Consider the following 18,838-nt stretch of genomic DNA (forward strand, 5'->3'; position numbering starts at 1 on the left):
GATGGGATGTTCCTCCGACGTATTCCTTATCGACCCTCCCATCCATCCCCACAGTACTACTTCCCTTGTTGTTGCAGCTTACGCTCCTTCAGGGTGATTAGTCTAGTCCAGAAAGAATAATTGTGGGCTACAAAACGGAATTGAGCAACGGACGCTGCGCGCGGCCTTTATAGGCAGGATGACGTCGACGTCGATACGGCGGCTGTCGAGGGACATCGACTCGGCGGACGTCGACGCGCAGTGCCCTCTAGAGAAAAATGTTCCGAGGCCAGCAAAGCTGGAAAGAGATATCTAAGATAAGGAATACGTCGGAGGAACATCCGATCGAAAGAACGTTACAAGGTAAGAAGTAACTTGTTCTTCTTCTCGGTTGCTCCTTCCTCCGCCCCCTTTGTTTTTTGCTGCCTTCCCGCTGACAGGGCCTGGCAAGTTCAACGGACTGCCCACCGTCATACATTCTACAACAATTTGGCCCGCACGTTACCAGGACACAGACAGCTTATCGGATTTCCCACTGCCACACGTTCTGCAACAATTTGGCCCGCACGTTACCAGGACACGGACAGTTTATCGGATTCCCCCTGCCACACGTTCTGCAACATTTATTGGCCCGCACGTTATCAGGACATGGACAGCTTATTGGACTGCCTACCGCCACACGTCTTGTACTGCATACTCCTCCAAAAGGATATTACTCTTGTCTTGTGGACACTGCAAAGCACCAGGACTAGAAACGCTTACCAGCAGGTGCTATTTTTAGGCATCCCTGTTTCGTCGGGAATAGGTCCTGGGATTGTGCTCCACCTTGAACTGTCCACGTGTCAGAGAACTTCATACCCTGCAAAGAAGAGTTCTCCATCCTTTATACAGCTACTGTGGTAGGGAGTGTATTGTCTTGTCTCTTTGCTTTGTTTGGTCTGCCTTACTAGTCCCTCTGTTTTTGGGTTACTTTTCGTAGATTCCAGTTTTGGAACCTTGGGGACCTGCAACATCGCCCTAACCTAACCAGTGCTCCTTCGGAATCCAGGTGGTTCCTGTAACTGGGAGGCGGGTTGGTTTCTGAATACGTGCCAGAGGTACTGATTTGTTTCTTTCTGTTCCCACAGCCGGTGAAGTCTTGGGTGCGTCTCCTCTTCCGACTGCTAGACCTCTCTATCTGTCATATTGAACAGCAAAGAGTTACAACAGTAGGAAGAACTCTTCAGCTACTGTGTGGGTTTCCTGAACCTCGTACCCTCAAAGCTAGGACAACTTCCAGGGAGTAGGTTGTGACTTCAGCTTCTTTTTCAAGCTTTCCCCTTCTTACTCATACCTTCCTCCTTAAGAAGAAATAGAATAAAAGAGAAGACAGAGGGCACGTGATATTGATCGCATCAAGAAGAAGCTAATGGAACCAGGTCCAGTAGTATTATGGGAGGACATAGAGGAGTTTCTCCCATCGCAAGAAGCGATGACAGGACCCTCTAGCAAGGTTGTCTTACTGGGCCAGTCCTGTCCACCCTGCAGACCAGTCAGTCACCAGTCTGCAGCTGGTGCCACCAAACTCTGCTCCTTCTGCTATCACTGCCTGACCCTTGGGTCCCTTGCCGCCTGCCACTCTCAAGAGTTCTGTTCACCTCCAGCTGCTCCTGCACAGGCCACTCCCACCCACTCCTCACCGCAGGTGCAGGGCCGACACCATCCCCTCCATACAGTCTTTGTCTTGTCTCTGCCGTGCAGGAACAGGAGCCCCTTCACTGTGCACTTTGATCCAGCGCCGCACGGCAGATGACAGTTGTGGAGATCCGCCAGTTGCCCCGATGTCGCCTCTCGCTCCGGGTGCATATGCGGTGGGAGCGAGCTCCAGCTCCTCCTCGCCACGTTGTGTGCTTCTCTCCGGTGTTTGCTGCTGGGCCTTTGGTGAGCCTACCCCTCACACTGCCGGCCTGTGTCAAAATGCACAGTGAACACTGGTCCCCTGGTTGCTGCGGCCCTCCTCGTACTGATGCAGTGTGGCTCGGAATCCACCGGGACTGCGACTCGCCAGCACCGCCTACACTTTGCCACCTGCCATGTTCCCCGCGTGCCTTTCTCCTCCACTGGCACTACTCGCTGCTCACCTCTCACCGTCGGGGCTCCACTTTTGGTCTCTTCCGATCTGCGTTCAGTTTGCAGCCTTCCCTACACACCAGGGATCACTCACTTTATGAGAGATGCAGGAATTTATCGTATATTTCCTTTTGGAGGTACGGCGCTCACACTGCCCACGTCTGCTCAGCCCGCCATCTTGGCCACACCCCGTATTTCAGCATTTTTAATTTCTTAACTTTTTCAGTGGAGTGGTGCTAAGTCTTAGGTTCTTTCAATACATACCTCTCAACTCACACACTTTTGTCAGGTGTCCCCCCCACTTAGGCAGCTCTTTCACCCACCAAGCTCCCTACACGCCTATAGGAATCAAGAGGCTTTCACCCGCCAAATGCAAAATCAGGTGTTTTCACCCGCCCAAGTGCCATGAAAGGTAGAGCGCTATGGCAACATTTCCTGCTCTAGTATATTTGCTCTTGACTAGTTATCTAAACATATCCTAAAACACTGATGAAAAAAAGCAAGCACAGAGAAGAACTGCAGTAATACAACTAATAATAATACATTGTTTTTGTATATTACTTGGAAGGTAGATTCATTTTCGCCACATTTTGTAGCCGAATTGTGGATTTAATTTCATAATAGGAAAATAATTACAATAATAGCATGAAATATGATAATATACAATTAAGCATCCCAAAAAAAGAAACATCTCAGTCAAACTTAAATTATGCTTATTGTTTTTAGAGTAATTGAGCATCATTTATGTGTCACTTTTGTTTCAGCTTTCTTTTTGTAGACGGTTGGCCTTTTTTCCAGATTGAAGATGTTCACTCGCAGCGGCCGTTTTCAAATGAGTAGACTTCAATTCTGGTCCAACTAACGTAGACTGCGTAGTCAAGATTTTATACTCGATTGTGATTTCTTTTTAAATAAGCGCAGTATTTAATAAAAGTTAAGGTTTATTTATCTGATACGCATATTTACGTTATTTCAGTTGGTAAACAGGGTGTAATTTTCCGTAGACACAATTCTTTGAACCGCAGTAAATAACGTAATTTCACGATGAATGACATTTTGCAGTACAGTGTGAGCTCAATAAACGCAGTATGAAATTAGAACACTGTAGTTCATGGGCGCTAGGATTCGTAGTGAGGGACGGTTACTTTAGAACTCGAGTGATAAAGTCAGACCTTCCATGTCGTTGTGGTGACTGAGCTGGTTTGCGGCTTCTTTTTATATACGATTGCGCTTCCTTAGGCTGGAGTCTGGACAACATGGAATAGGCTTGTGTGGCGGGAGTACTGTGGGATCTGCTTTAAAGTGCCACAATTTACAGATACCTGTTTGTATTATTTTTGTAATGGGCGACCAAGAAGAATCAGACGTGGCTGCAACAATGGGCTTCTCCGGCTTCGGTTTGTTGCAGTTATTTGTCTGTGTTATTTGTCTCATGCTGGTGCTCTTGCGAGTGTCCACTTGTCTACAGAGGGATGGACCGTGCAATGCTTCTCAAAATGCAAATTGTGGGCACTGTGTCTTGTGTGGGATGCTCAGCCTGTTCTGGAAGTTTAGCTTTGATCGGATCGACTTGCTAGTAGTTCTTTTCCATTATTATACACACAATGCGTACGAGGCAAAGGTGCTACAATTCGACCCATCACGGTGGATCTGTGACAGTTCATGGTAACTTGTTGGTTTGGACCAGGACACCATTTCCATGTTCCAGACTCTACTGTTATCAGTGGAGACCTCATTCCTTTCTACCCTCAATGTTTTCAATGACTGTCTGTACTTGGCCCATGTTTTCTTGTAGATCATTCTCTTTTTGAATCGGGCACCGGAGAGTATGTCGGCAGCCTTTTCCCACTCGAATTGGGTCTTATACACTAATGCCTTTTCAGATGTCAGGAGGAATCACACTGGAGTAGGTCCTTTTCGATCACATTGATTGGAACAGGACCATCTTGTCATCTGGAGATTGTGACAACTCTAGGCCAGTGATTTATGGGTTATTGTGGGACATTACCACCAAATGGATCTATTTGTCCCTGTTTTATATTAATCTATATAAGTTACAATCTCATTTAATTCCAACAGAACTGATTATGGCTACCAACTATTTGGGGAAAAACATTTTTCCAGAAAATATCTAACATACAGATCACTGTTTTTCTGATAGTCGTGTTGGGGATGACAAGAAGCTTAATCCACTTGGACAGGTAATAATCTAACCTAAGTGTACTGTAGCGGGTGTCCAGTTCCATCTCATAAAGTCCAATACAATCCAGACCCACCTTGTCCCATGATGCCTTTGAAGCCTCAGCTCTTTGTAGGGGAGCCTGCCTGTTGTCAACTTTCTTGTTGCAGGTGTGACATTCATGGCAGTTACCAAGGCCGTTTTCAACGTCACCCTTGTTGAGCTCCTATTTCACTGTGCTTTTGGTGAGCACAAAGATTCCTTCTTGCGCCTTAAATTTGATGACAGATCTCCCCTTGAATGGAGTGATTTGTCCCCTCTGAATTACACATAATCTGTTGCAAAAGATATGGGGCTGATTTACCTGTACCGTTGTTGCACTATAGGCAATTTCATCTGGCCAACTATCATTTACACTGCTGAACTTTCAGTAGTGTATCAGGTTTGTCCTTTGCATCGATTTATTACTTCTCACTTACGTTTATGCTATTATACATTTGTCCTTGATGAACCTAGTGAGCGCCAGCTCTTTGGGATATGCAGTCAGCTTGGCTATTTTTCCAGTTGGGGCTGTGGTAGACTGGTAACTTCGGTGCATGCAGTTTTTCAATGCTCAGTGTGGATGAGTTGGTGCTGCCTGGGTTGAATGTGTGCACTAGGGGCGTATAATCAGTTACGAAGTGAAATCTACATCAGCGCACCATCACCGACGGAGTTGGTCTCCAGGCGCTCAGGCAGATCTGTAAACAAAAAAGGAGGGGGGGCAGTTAGTGGGTGAAGAGAGCGTAGTAAAGTGAGAGGGGGTGTACTGTTGGCAGCTTCTGTTCAGTTTTCACTGTGTGCTGAGCTTGGGTGTGCATATAGAATCGAAGCGGGGCCTCGCGTGCTGTTGCAATCTATGTGTTGATTGTTGTTGCGGTGTGGTGAAGTCCGTGCTGTTTGCTGTGAGAGAGGTGGTTGTGTGAGTTTTTGTGTGAATTAAGTATGCAGAAATTAGAATGTAGTTCAGTTTATGTATCAGGTTGTCATACTGGGTTGGTATTTTCTTCTCTTGATTTACTGAATATCTAGTTTCTGTGGTGATACCGTGGCTGTTTCCAGCCGATTAAATTGGCTAAGTACTCCAGGTTCGGTGAGCATTGTCCCTTAGTTCGATAATGGTGGAATATTATCCCTAACCGGCTCCATGCTATCTATTTACTGTTGGGTGTCCATTGGGTGGTATAATCTTCTCTTCCCTTTCCTGACAGTCTAGTTTCAGGGATGAGGCTGGCCTCTAAGTTTGACCTTAGTCATGGGCGTAATTTTAGTGGGGGACAGGGGTGTTTGTCACCCCCAACTTTCATGGCACACCATTTTGTCCCCATTCATTTGGCTGGGGCACCTTTTCTTCAGACGTAATGTCCCATCCCACCCCCCAACATTTTCAGAAAAGTTACTCCACTGATTAGTACACCCAGGGGGCGAGTAATCCCTGCTTGGGTAGTGGAGTTATATTATCAATCCTGCTCCTTCCTATCTATTACTATCAGTGGTCCATTGCTGCCTGTGCCTTCGAGGGATGCCAGGTGCTATTGCTGGGTCTTATCCTGCTCTCCCGATTGATCTGGGGTGTTCTATGGTCTGAATGAAATGGTTTGTTTTTAATTGATAAGTGGATATGTTACAGATCTGTATGTTTTTATATAATAAGGGTTGATGATTTAGGGAGTCAGGGTAGGTTTTTCTCTCGACCAGTTCGTCTGTGTATGTCCTTGTCGGCATTCTTTCTGGTTATGGGGTGAAGAGCCATGATTTGAGGAGTTTCCTGAATTGTCGGTGATCTCTTGTGTTACGTATGCTCTTTGGTAGTTCGTTCCAGGTTTTTGCAGCGAGGTGAGGAAAAAAGAGGATCCTCTGGGTTTCCTCTTGTTGTATGATTTGGGTTGCAAGTGGATGTTGCCGCTGGATCTGAGTGGCCTTGCGGTGTGATGTACGTTTAGTTTTCTTCTGAGGAACTCTGCACCTAGGTCGTGGATGGCTCTGTGGGTTAAAAACATTGATTTGAACTTGATCCGCTGTTTGATGGGTAGCCAGTGCAGCTTTTTCAGCGCTGGTGTGTTGTGTTCTCTTCTGGGTAGTTTAAGGAGCACCGTATTTTGTATGCATTGGAGTTTATTTAGCAGTCGTTCAGGCAAGCCTAGATATAGGCTCTTGGCATAGTCTAGCCTGGACATGATGAGGGCGATGACGGCAGTTGTTTTATTGGTGAATGAGAGGATTGGTAGGATCCTTTTAACTGATCGCAGGAGAAAGAAAGATTTCTTGATTAGGGTGTTTACTTGTGGCACTAGAGTGAGTTTGTTGTCCATCAGGACTCCATGTTTTTTACAGTCAATGATGGGGCTGGGGTTTCGGCAAGTTCAGTTGGCCATGGAATGTAGAGGTTGCCTTTTCCTTTTTTTGTCATGATCGTTATTTCTGTTTTGCCTGGGTTGAGTTTAAGGTAGTTTAAATTCATCCCGTTGTATATTTCATGAAGGCAGTTCTGTAGTGTTGAGTTGTCTTCTTTTGAGTCTTGTATTTTGTAGATGATTTTGTGTCGTCAGCGTAATTTTTAACAGGTGAGGCCATGTCTTTCGGTTTTAATTAGTTGTGACAGGTTGAATAATAGTGGTGAGAAGGATGACCCTCGTGGGATCCCGCATGATGATTTTTGTGGGCTTGATTTGTAAGGTTTCATCCATATTGTTTCCGTTCTGATTGTTAGGAAGGATCTGACCCAAAGTAAGGCGTTGTCAGTGATTCCGAATTCTTCCAGTCTCATGATGAGGATGTTGTGGTTAACTGTGTGGAATGCTGCAGAGAGGTCTAAAAGTATAAGAGCGGTGGTGTTGTTTGAGTCTGCGTTAGCCTTGAAGATCATCCCAGCTTTAAATAAGGGCTGTGTCTGTTCCTCTGATCAGTCTGAAGCCTACTTGTGCCTGATTTAATAGGTGATGTTCTTCTATGAAATCTTGGGTCGATACAATATATATATATATATATATATATATATTGTAAGTGATTTCAATCCAGCACTCCACTAAGTCAATGCCTAGTATGGGATGCCCAAGGGAAACCATTATTTATATATTTTTATGTCAAAAGTTCTTTTAATTCTGGATGATATGCCCTTATATAACACCCCTCTCTTTGAATCCCCCCGGTCTCACTGAACCAAGAAATAGGTTTGTTTTGCAAATTAAAAGATTTATTTGAAGAATTTAACAATATATAGATTTCACTTTTATGAATATGAATAATATCTGAATATCACACTTATGAATATGAACAATGATCAGCAATGGGTAATATTACAATATCAACTATCTCTTTAATCAATTAGGAATAGGAAGAATAATGTAGCAGAGAATACTTTGTATGGGTTCAAGAAATTGCAATGATAGGAAAAATGCAACACAGAAATAAGCCTGATATGAATTCAACCAAAGACAATGTAATCACTCTTTCCCCCTGTTATTACTCACTCCCCCCAATATGCAATATGAAGAGATGGAATGAGGGCACACAGGTTTCAGGAATAACAATCAACAATGCAGTTCAATCCCAATTCCCCAAGCAAGCTTAGAGAGAACAGGTATGATTTTAAAACAGGTCAATTGCTTTTCAATGTTATATGAAGTGATGGGAAAAAATGCTAAAAATGATTTTACTTGGCTAAATTGAATTCAGAACTAGTGAGCGTGTCTTTGGATTGGTTAAGGTAGACACTAGCAATGATTGTAGAATGATTAGCAGATGGAAAACGAAATTCAGAAGTTGAAAGCAAGAAATAGCTATTTTATATGGAGTGAAATTGAGCCAAATGCAAATTCACTGCAACTGTTCCGTGTGCGGAAAAACTATAGGGAATAGGGTTTGTTTGAAAGTTGGGGATGTTAGCTTCCAAATGACATTTAGATTTCGTTTCTAGGACGTACGGTTCAAATGTTACAGAGGGTTTTGTGAAGGTAGATTTTTCTCAAAAAGGTCAAGATTTCAAATTGAAAGATGCGCTGTTGAAGATTTAGAGCAAAGATTTCTTAACACTATGGAGCCGCAAACTACACGGACAGCATAGCCACCTATTTAGAGGCGCCTCCAGATGCTTTCCATCTGCTTGAGACGATTGCCTTTCTCCAGAAAATATATATTAGCGCCAAGATGCTTATGACTACAATTATCACAGGATTATGTGGAGGAGAGAATGATTTAGGATAGACAAAAGAGATTCAATAATGCAGTTATGGATATATTGGAACGAGTTGGATGGGATTACTTAATACTAAGAGATGACTATGGACAGTTCTATGCTAAATACTTACAACTATGGCTTTGAAATGGAATGGGCCTGTCAAAGATCTGGTCAAAGGTTTGGACTGGACTTCGCTCGCCACCGGACTGGATTCAGGGCACCTGGACTCTGCTCTCAGCAAGGCACTCTGGTCTGCACAGCCTCTTGGACTGGATCTGATGGGTCGGTTCTGGGTACAGCTCTGCTCTATGGGTCTGGATCTTGGTTCTAGCACACGGTTTTTAGCTAGAAGCAGTAAAACAGCTCAGCCAGGCTGTTGGATTTTGTGGTGCCCCTTGGAAGTTTAGGAGTTAAAATAAGGTTGCTAGATTTTAAAGGCCTGCTGAAAAGAGTTCAGCTTTTTGGGTTAGGCCTCTGCTTTAGGGTTCTGGAGTCTGGTTCTGGAGTCTGGATCTTCCTGCAGGGTGCTCCGCCAGTGGATCAGTTGATGAGTGAATGTGTGTCTGTGGGTCCTCAACAGTCCCTATTTATCCATTTTCCAAAGTGGGTGGGGAGGCTGATTGTCTATACTCAACCCTCTAAGGATCTGATAGGTCAGAGAATTCCCTGTCCCCTGATTTGAGAAAGGAACAGTGTGTCATCATGTGACATGATGTGTCAGAGTGATGCTGCCATTTACAATCTAGGGAAGAACCTCCCCTTTGCTTTTACCCAGAAAATCTATTTTTCCCAAAAAACATAGTTTCAATATGCACAACTTGTTAATAATACTATAATAACATGACAGATTGACTAAGGTACGTTTCTGTTGAAATCTTATCTTCCTATGGGTTTTGGTTCATAAATGAATGTTTCGCGCTTTTGGTTGGTTACACATTTTCTGATCTGTACAATTTTTTTATACATACATGCACATACCATCATGGCATATTCCTGTAATTTTTCATGTTCATAGCATAATCACAATAGCTACAATATTAAAAATTTCGTGGTTCAGTCTCTGAATGTCGCACAGATTCCAGATTCGTTTTAAACTGTGAGTGAATTTTAATAATCTTTAAGTTTCATATTTTTGTCAGTTCCGCACAATATAAGTCTTTTCCCAAAACATACAGTTACTTTAGTTTCCAATCCACATTTCCAGTCTGGCCCGCCTCCAAGCTTGGCTGAGTCAGAGAGTCACATGGTCTTCTTCCTGCCAGGGCAGTTGATGTCAGTCACACCCGAATTAGCATTTTCATTCGGCTCAAGGGAGTCCTTTGTCTACACTCAGAGCAACCTGCCAGAGGTGAGGAATGTCTTTGAAGCTCAGTGTGGCTAACTTTAACTTTTAAACACAATGTCTGAAATAGTCTTGTCTTAAAATATAACTTAAATTTTTAACAAATACATCAACTCATTTCTTAATTCAAGCCTTTTTAAAATATAGTTTTGAATTGTCTCCACCTCTTAGGCTTCTGATAGGAAGTCTTTCTTTGACATACTTTGAGTTCAATGTCCAACTTTACACATGACAGGTTTTAGAAATCGCCAGCTTCTGACAGAGGTGAGTAACGGTATTGCACCCATTTTTGACATATTTCCCCAAGCAAGCAATCTTCAATGTGGATTTTCTTCTGATGAGTGTACTTCTGTGGACATTGTATTTTGGTGGATTCTTGAAGTAGAATTATCTTTAACACCCAACAAGGAGGCTGGGTCTTTTGGGTGGTTTGTTAGCCATGATTTTTGCAAAGTTGACATCCAAGAAAAACTGATTTTCACACAGCTATGTGTTTCTTTTGCAATCAGCCTTGCTTTGTAGGCAGCCAAATGATGATGGCTTTTGGCAGTGGTCTCCTGTGTTAACGCTGAGATGGGCAAAAGTGGATGGCGGCATATTTTTCGGATTTTTACTGCGCACTTTGGGTGATTTTTAGCAAGCAGCATGCTTTCTGGCGGCCATTCTGATGTTACTGATGCAAGCAATGCACAGGAATGTTGCAGGGCCTGGACTAGTGGGTTGAAACATCCCACAATATATATGTGTTTCCAGGAGGTTACCTGGGTAGGGGATGTTGAAGATGGGTCTGTAGTTGGAGAGGTCCTCTACGTTTCCTGTTGTAGCCTTGAGGAGTGGTTTGATGTATGCTAATTTGAATGCTTGAGGCACTCTTCCTGTTGAAATTGATTGGTTGAGGACATTCCTGTAGTATTCCATTGGTGGTCCTTGTGCGAGGATTGATTTGTAGATGTCAGGGGAGCCAGATTTGTTACTTTGATTTACGAGTTTGATGAAAGTCTCCGCTGATATGTGCGGGACGTTTTGGAGTTTTTTCTAGTGTTCCTTGCATCGGTCAGTGTCTTCAGTGTACAGGTTGCATGGTCTGTTTTGAATGGTCTGTGGGATGGTCATGATTTTATTTTTGAAGTGGTCTGCTAGTTCACTGCATAATTTCTTTGATGATATTGGAGTGTTGTTGCAGCCGGGAGGGTTTTTTATTTCGTTTATGCTTTTAAACAGGTTTTTTTGGGTGTTTGGTGCTTTGAGAATTCTGTTGTCGTAGTATTTCCTTTTTGATTTTTGTATTTTCTTTTTGAATGAACGGGTATGTTGTTGAAGTTTGAATTTTTTTCCACATTCTTTATTGATCCTCCGTTTTTGTTTTTTCCTTTTCGTGGCGCCTAAAAGTGGGGTGAACCATTTTGCTGTTGCTCTTTTGTGGGATGGACTGAAAAGTTTTTCTTTTACGATCTCGTCGATTGTTGTGGTGATTCAGTTGTGAAGTATATCTATTTTAGTGTCTAGGTCAGCTTCGTTCATGGTCGTTGTTTTTGGTTTGGTGATCTCGTTGTTCCGTTAAGTTGGAGTTTTTTTATGGTTCTCCAGTTTCTTTTCATGATGATTGGTAATTTTTCTGGTGTCTTGGTTATTGGGACGGGCTGTGTGATTACGAAGGGGATGATGAGGTGGTTGCTCCAGAGAATCTGAATCGGTGATGCTGTGGTCATTAGTTTTCTGTTGGCGAAGATTGCATCTAGTGTATGTCCTGCCGTGTTGGTTGCTCCTTTGACCAGCTGATGTAGTTCCATTGTTAGTTGGCCGGTAAGAGATTTTTGTGAGGTTGTGGTTTCTTCATTGAACCAGATGTTGAGGTCTCCGAGGATAATCAGTTGGTTACTCTGGATAGCTAGGTTGGTGATTGATTCTGAAGTGTTCCTTGTGGATGATTGCTAGTCCACCACCTCTTCTTTTTGTTTTCCTGTTTACTTGGTTACACTTGAAGGTGTTGGGCAGGCAGTTATTGAGGATGATCTTGTAGTTGTCATCTAGCCATGTTTCGGTTACGAAAAGAATGTCGATGCCTCCGTCACTTAGGAGGTCTTAGATTTTGGTGGCGTGTTTGGACATTGATCTTGCGTTGATTAGATTGTAGTGGATCTTTTTGGTGTCATTTGGTTTATTTAGTGTTCCTGGTGTTGGTTTGTGGGTGTTCAGTTTGGCTGCTTTTATGTTGCCTCTGAGTGTTAGAGGTTCTGTGAAGGCGGCTTTGTTGTTGAATTGGTCTGTGAGATTGATAATTGGGTTGCTGACTTCTATTGTTTCTTCATCTCTTGTCGTTTGGTGTGGGTATCGATAGAGCCCATCTGTTCTTGTGATGTAGGGAGTAAGGGGGTTGGCGTCATCCCAGTCTCTTCTGTGGTCCCCTCTTCTTTTTTTTTGTTCTGGTGTTTTTTTAATCCATCTGGAAATCTGCATCGTTGGAGTATATAGGTTCTTTGGTTGGTGCGAGGTACGGTGTAACGTATAATGATTTTTCTCTTGTGATGATTGTTCTGTTGATGGTGTTCTGGGGTGTGTTCTGTATTGAAGGCGTCTTCAGCTGGGGCCGGCTGAGCTTGTGTATTCATGTTATTTGTACCCTGTTCCTTTTCTCTTTGTCTGCGTCGGGTCATTTTGGTTTAGTTGGTACAAGTTGGTCTGGGTGTTAGGTTTATAGGGTCAGGGATTGTTCCTATACATACCTTCTGAAGTACAAAATTACCCAAGCACAGGCCGAGATTTTTCGCACTACCAGTAAATACTTTTTCTGAGGTAGAAAGATTTTTGTTTGCAAAAGCTACTATCTTTTTATCTCTTTCTTTCTGTAGGTAAGGGTTACTCCCATTACGTAGGGCTGATACTAACAGTGCTGTACATGTTGTAAGGAAGGCATGGTATGAACAGCAAGACAGACACAAGTGACCACAGTTCAAGGGTCTTTATTGAACTTCAACAAGGGTATGATAAATGCCTATCATCTAATCCTAAATCTACAGCTTGGAGCAAGCTACGACCATCAAATAATAACGCATTCCCAGTGGTGCCTTGTCAAAATAAAAGGGCCTATTCTGAAATAAAAAACTATTGTCAATCCTTTCCTCTAAATACAAATAGTGTGGGGGTGGTGCTTATGAAAAAGAAAAGTGTTCACAAAAAAATATGTCAGGATGTTCAGGCTGTTGTCCTCCCTTCCCTACGTTTTCAGCACGGGACAAGGCGGTTCACTCGAGCATAGCGCAATCTCTGGCTTCCTTAGCACAAGGATACAGTTCACTCATTAGCATCAGGTCCTTCTGTGCCCAAGTCTCTTTGCCTATCAAAGTCTCTTCATGCAGAGAGCCTGATAGGACAAAACGAACATTTTTTTCATCTTACAATTACTCAATTTGGTTGATTCACTGTTCACCCCAGATCCCCCTCTGCCAGGCTCAGATCCTCTTTCACAATGTTCATAGGATATTCTTTCTCGGGTGACTCACAGATTCCCTTCTTTTTTTTTTTTGATAAAACATTTTTTTATTGTTTTAAACATTCCAAACTACACAACAACAGCTTTCATGGATTAGCATGTCCTTCCAAAATACAACCATTAATAGACCATGTATCAATCACTCATAACATTACCCCAGGTTTTAGTGCATTCCGACCATATCCCTCTTATTGCAAATGACCAGGTCCAGCCGGTTCTAGGGTCCAATCTCCTCCCACCTCCCCCATATCTTGTCCGCCTTAGTAGGGCATCCTCTGGCGGTATATACTCGGTGTTCTATGGTGGCACAAATGTTCATGTCTGTTGCCCATTGCTCCATCGTTGGGGACTCCGGGGCTCCCCATTTCTGCGCTATGTTGCGCTTCATCAGTCCTGCTGCTGTGTTTAGGAGCAGCTTGCCCCATTTAGTAAGTTCAGTCTCAACCGGCGCCCCCAAAATGAGAATCCTCGGGTCTAGTGGTATGCGGCACGCCAAGACATTGCCAAGTACAGTACAGCATTCACTCCAGAAGGTACGGATTTGGGGGCATGTCCACAGGGTGTGGAAGAAGGTCCCCTCCTCATCCCCACAGCGGAGACAGTTCGGATTCAAGGCTCTTTCCCATCTGTATAGTACCACCCAGGGGTAATAGACCCTGTGCAGGATCTTTAATTGAACCAGCCGAATCCTGGAAGAGATGGCCACCTCCCGTGGGTGCATTAGTACTTGGATCCAGTCTTCTGGATCGATCACCCCTACATCTGCCTCCCATTTAGTTTTCAGGGTCGTGAGTTCCGGTGTGGCAAAGGATGTAATAGCATTGTATAGGATGGAGGTGCATTTGGTGGGGATAAGAGCTGGTAACATATTACGTTCTATTGGTGTGTAGTCCGGGACATTGGTACCTGCCGGTATGTGGTTTCTTAGGGCGTGGGCCAGCTGTACATAGTGATATCGCTCAGTATCCGGGAGTTGGAATTTTTGCTGTATAGTTTCAAACGAGGCTATGTCCCTCTCCTCAAGAATGTCCCCAACTCTCAGAATCCTAGCCCTTACCCATCGAGACCATGGTTGAAGCTTCTTTACCTCGGGCAGGTTACAATTTCTCCACAAGGGTTGTGCCACAGTTACACTATTTCCCCACCCAACGAATCTATGCGCCTGTTTCCAAACCACAATAGTATGAACCATGGTTGTTGGTGGGAGGGGTCTCGGAAGAGTTTGGTATAGCAGTTGCCACGGGTCGGTATCGTGCATGGCTGCAACCTCGGCCTTGATGTGGGGGAGCTCCCTATCTCCATGAAGCAGGTCGTTGACTACTGCCAGCTGTGCAGCCCAATAATATGTTTGGAGGCGCGGGGCTCCTATCCCACCCTCCCAAACCGATCTTTGGAGCGTAGTGAGCGCTATCCTCGGTTGACCACCCCCCCATATTAGTTCCCGAAAAAGGGATTCAACCCGCCCAAAGTCGGAGTCCGGGATCCTTAGTGGGGCATTTTGTAAGACATAGAGAAACCTTGGGAGAGTTATCATCTTAAAGAGTGCGGCTCTTCCCATGGGCGTAAGAGGAAGAAGTCTCCAGTGGCGGGCGTCATTAACGAAACGGTCAAGGACCGGTTGAAAATTGTGTAGTGTATATTCACTCAGGTTTGTGGTCACCCAGATCCCCAAGTATCGAAAACCTTGCGGTTCTGTTCGGTACGGGCATTCCCGAGGGTCAGCCTGCACGTTGCCTTTCACCGGGAAGAGAACTGATTACCCCCAATTGATTTTAAGCCCGCTAAGGACACCAAACCGGGCAAGCATCTGCGTCACCTTGGGGCAGGACCGAGCTGGGTCTCCCAGGTAAATCAGGAGGTCATCTGCATACAAGGAAACACGGTCCTCATGTCCTTCAGGCCATCTGAACCCCGTCCATGCAGCGTCTTGTCGAAGCCAAAGGGTCAGAGGTTCAATTGCCAGGGCAAAGAGAAGGGGAGAAAGGGGACATCCCTGTCTCGTGCCCTTTCCCAACGGGAAGGACCGAGACGACCAACCATTCACTCTGACCTCCGCTCGAGTGTTAGTGTAGAGTAATTTCACCCATTTCAGGAAGCTGTCCCCAAACCCCATGCGCTTCATGACCTCCCAAAGGCAGTCCCACCTAACCGAGTCGAAGGCCTTTTCAAAATCTACTGCCAGTAGGGCGAGAGGGGTGTCAATGATCGGGGCCCTCTCCAGCGCCAGATGGAGCCGGCGCAGGTTCATGCGCGTTGATTTGTGTGGCATAAAGCCACATTGATCCGGGTGGATCAAGGTATGGATTACTGATTGCAGCCGGTTGGCAAGGAGCTTCGCAAGAACCTTGGCTTCGCTATTAATTAACGAGATAGGCCGGTAAGAGGCGCACTGCTCCGGGGGCTTATCGGGTTTGGGAATGACCACAATTGTGGCTTTACATAGGTCAGGTGGGAGGGTGCCCTGGTCGCGGGCACCAAGAAACATCCTGTATAGGGGGGTCGCCATTTTATTCCCTCCAAGTCTCTGCCAGGTCTCGGCCGGGAAGCCATTGGGGCCCGGTGTTTTCCCTGTTTGGAGTTGCGCTAGGGCTTCGGCTATCTCGGATTCAGCGAGATCCGAATCTAGCTCCTCCCGTTGTTGTGGTGTCAGAACCGGGAGTGTAATCTCATCCAATAGGGTCGGGTCGAAAGGTGCTGTCGGGGCTCGGTAGAGTTCCGCGTAGAACTGGGCAAATGCTTCTGCTATGTCCGCGTCCTTCTGATACCCAACTCCACTTGGGGCAACTATCTCCCTGACATGACGTCTCCCCTCCTCCCTCCTCTCCAGCCAGGCCAGCATCTTGCCCGCCTTGTCTCCCAGCTCGTATATCCTCGCTCTGGTGTCCCAGTGAGCCTGTTTGGCATTATCTAGCATGATATTTCTGAGGGTTTCTGTGGTTTGTTTGAGGAACCTTTGAGTCTGCGGGGTGGGGTCAAGTATATGCGTGCTTTCGGCCTGGACCATTTCAGCCTCTGCCTCTACTATTTTTTGGAATCTCTCCCGCTTTTTGTTTGCTACCCAGGAGATGATCTCCCCACGCAGCACCGTTTTATAGGCTTCCCACACCACCACCGGGTCATCCACTGCTGGTATATTTATGTCAAAGTATTCATCAGACCGCTCCGTAAGGCGGTCTACCAACTCTGGGAAGCCAAGGTGGTAGCTGTTTAGCCTCCACGTTCTAGGGGGGGTTACAAAGTGTGTTCGTATTTCAATCAATAGGGGGGAGTGGTCCGAGATTCCACGAGGGAGGTATTCAGCAGATATTGCCCTATGTAGGTCTGTGTTCGGGACCAGGAGGTAATCAAGTCTAGAGAGGGAGCCATGTGCTCCCGAGTGGAATGAGTAGCCTCTATCCTGGGGATGTAATTCGCGCCACACATCTCGGAGGCCCAAGGCAGACACAAAGTTGGAGAGTTTCGTGGGAGCATCTGGGTTACGCCCTCTAAGATGGGTACGATCCATAGCATTGCACATGACGTCGTTAAAGTCTCCCCCCAGGACCCATCGATCTGGGTGGTGTGACCCCAGGAGAGCGGTGACATCCTCCAAGAGTCCCTGGCCCAGTCCGGGTGGGGAATATATTGATACAATGGCCAGCGTTTCGCCCCAGAGTGTACCTAGAATGAGTACATAGCGACCCCGTGGGTCCAATTCCACCACCTGTGGGGAGAACGGGAGCCTTTTGTGTATAAGAATAAGGGTGCCCCTGGATCCCATCGTGTACCCTGCATGGAATGCGGTCCTGTAATTTGTTCTCTGAAAAAAGGTGCAGTGTGTTCCCGCTAGGTGCGTTTCCGATAGTAGGGCCAAATCGGGAGAATGCCTATTCAACAGCTGTTTAATCAGGCGTCTTTTAATCCCAGAGCCCATTCCGTTCACATTCCAACTAAGCAGCTTGAGGGACCTGGGGCGATCGGGTGGGGGTGGGTGTGCTTGTGGGTGTGTCATCTAGAGCTTTCCGTTAAGGGACGCGCAGGGTGTTTGGGTCGGGAGAGCTGCCTCCCCTTGGTGTGTCTGTTGGGGATATGGTTCCAATACATAGTACAGCAGGGTGTAATGTACAGCGGACTGTTCTCAGGTCTGTGGTTGGGCGTTCTATGAATCCGAGCTAACAAAACAACATTAAAACTTTCCCTTTCTTCCCCCACCCTATACTCCACCCCAACTTGAAGTACCTGTCGCCCAAACATACAAATACAACCGACTGTCAGGGGACAGTCAACTCATCAACCCAGGACTATTCCTCAAGTGGTATAACACTACTTAGTCCTAAGTTGCCTTGTTCCGGCCGTGGGGGTTGCGTGGACCGGGCCGTCAGTTACACAGACACAGATTCCCTTCTTAATACAATTAGTATCCCTCAGCTGGGTTCGGGCCAATTTCAGTTAGCATCAACTATCGAAGACTTTCGAATATGCAAAGGGTTTGCCTTGACCAGTTGTAGGACCACTTCGATTTCACAATTCCTTTTTTACATTTGTCACCTTTCAGTTGGATACCTAACAGAAACCTTCGAATGAGCACCCAAGTGGTGCGTGCCGGACCACTCTGTTTACTGTATTTGTTTGGCTTCAAATGTTGAGTCACTCGTTTTTTGTGTTTTTTTTAATTTGTATTTGGTTTTTAAAAACAAAACCTTTACGAATCCATATAATACATCCATTGATACATAGAATTGAACAATAGTCAAGATAAAAAAGAGAGTAATCTTGAAACAATACATTGAATGTTCAATATCTTAAAGCATTTTCATCACAATTTTTTAAAAACATCAATTCATAGTCTTAACGAAGCCTGCCACCGCGAAACACTCTTTTATGCAGTTAATATTAAGACATCTTTTCCAAAAATAATCACAATTTAATGAGCCTAATTTATGAACTCGATCAGACATCATCGAAAAAAATATTTCATCCTACTTATACTCAAAGCTTTGCATTCTAAAACCAGATGTCGCACAGTTTCAATAGGGCCTTAATTACAAAATCTGCAGATGGTCTCTGGCTCAGAAATCATTTGTCTCTTTAGCAGTATCTCTTTTGTTACTGCGAACAAATGGTCGTAATGACCAAAAGTTTTAAAAATGCCAGCACCAAAGGTTCAAACACCCAAAGTTTGTACCTTTTTGGTGGTAGCATTGCAGGTAAGTATAAAAAAAATGTAAAAAATTGCGGGGTGCCCCCCCGCAACACCCCGCTCACTACACTGTGTGGTATAGTGAGCGGGGTGTTGCGAGGGACACCCCCGCAGCACACCTGTTAAAACAAAAAAAAAAACAGGGGCTGTGGGGGATGCAGGGGACACCCCCTACAACCCCCGTAGTACGTGTGTTCGCATGAGAAAGGTGCAAACTTTTGGTAGTTCGCACCTTTCTCATGCGAACGTTCTGACCACGGCCAAATCAGCCGTGGTCAGAGCACTCTCTGATTCGTAGGTTCCGTCTCAGTAGAATCATTCTATAATAATTATGCTCAAACACC

General features: G+C 45.1%; 1 protein-coding gene across 3 annotated transcripts in view; it reads left to right on the forward strand.

The window, feature by feature from the left end:
- The first annotated feature begins 3,305 nt into the window (after positions 1–3,305).
- WDR70 (WD repeat domain 70) overlaps positions 3,306–18,838 on the forward strand; it is a 2,341,596-nt gene continuing 2,326,063 nt past the window's right edge. For 2 of the 3 annotated variants that reach the window (XM_069627149.1, XM_069627150.1), the window contains exon 1: positions 3,320–3,485. In XM_069627149.1, the coding sequence (XP_069483250.1) occupies positions 3,431–3,485 (55 nt within the window). In that variant the 5' untranslated portion in view covers positions 3,320–3,430. Of the gene's footprint in view, positions 3,486–18,838 lie in introns of all 3 variants that reach the window. The other variant, XM_069627151.1, reaches the window with a different exon arrangement.

Source organism: Ambystoma mexicanum, chromosome 6p (genome assembly GCF_040938575.1).
Source record: "Ambystoma mexicanum isolate Mex_15411 chromosome 6p, UKY_AmexF1_1, whole genome shotgun sequence".
Taxonomy (NCBI): Eukaryota; Metazoa; Chordata; class Amphibia; order Caudata; family Ambystomatidae; genus Ambystoma; species Ambystoma mexicanum.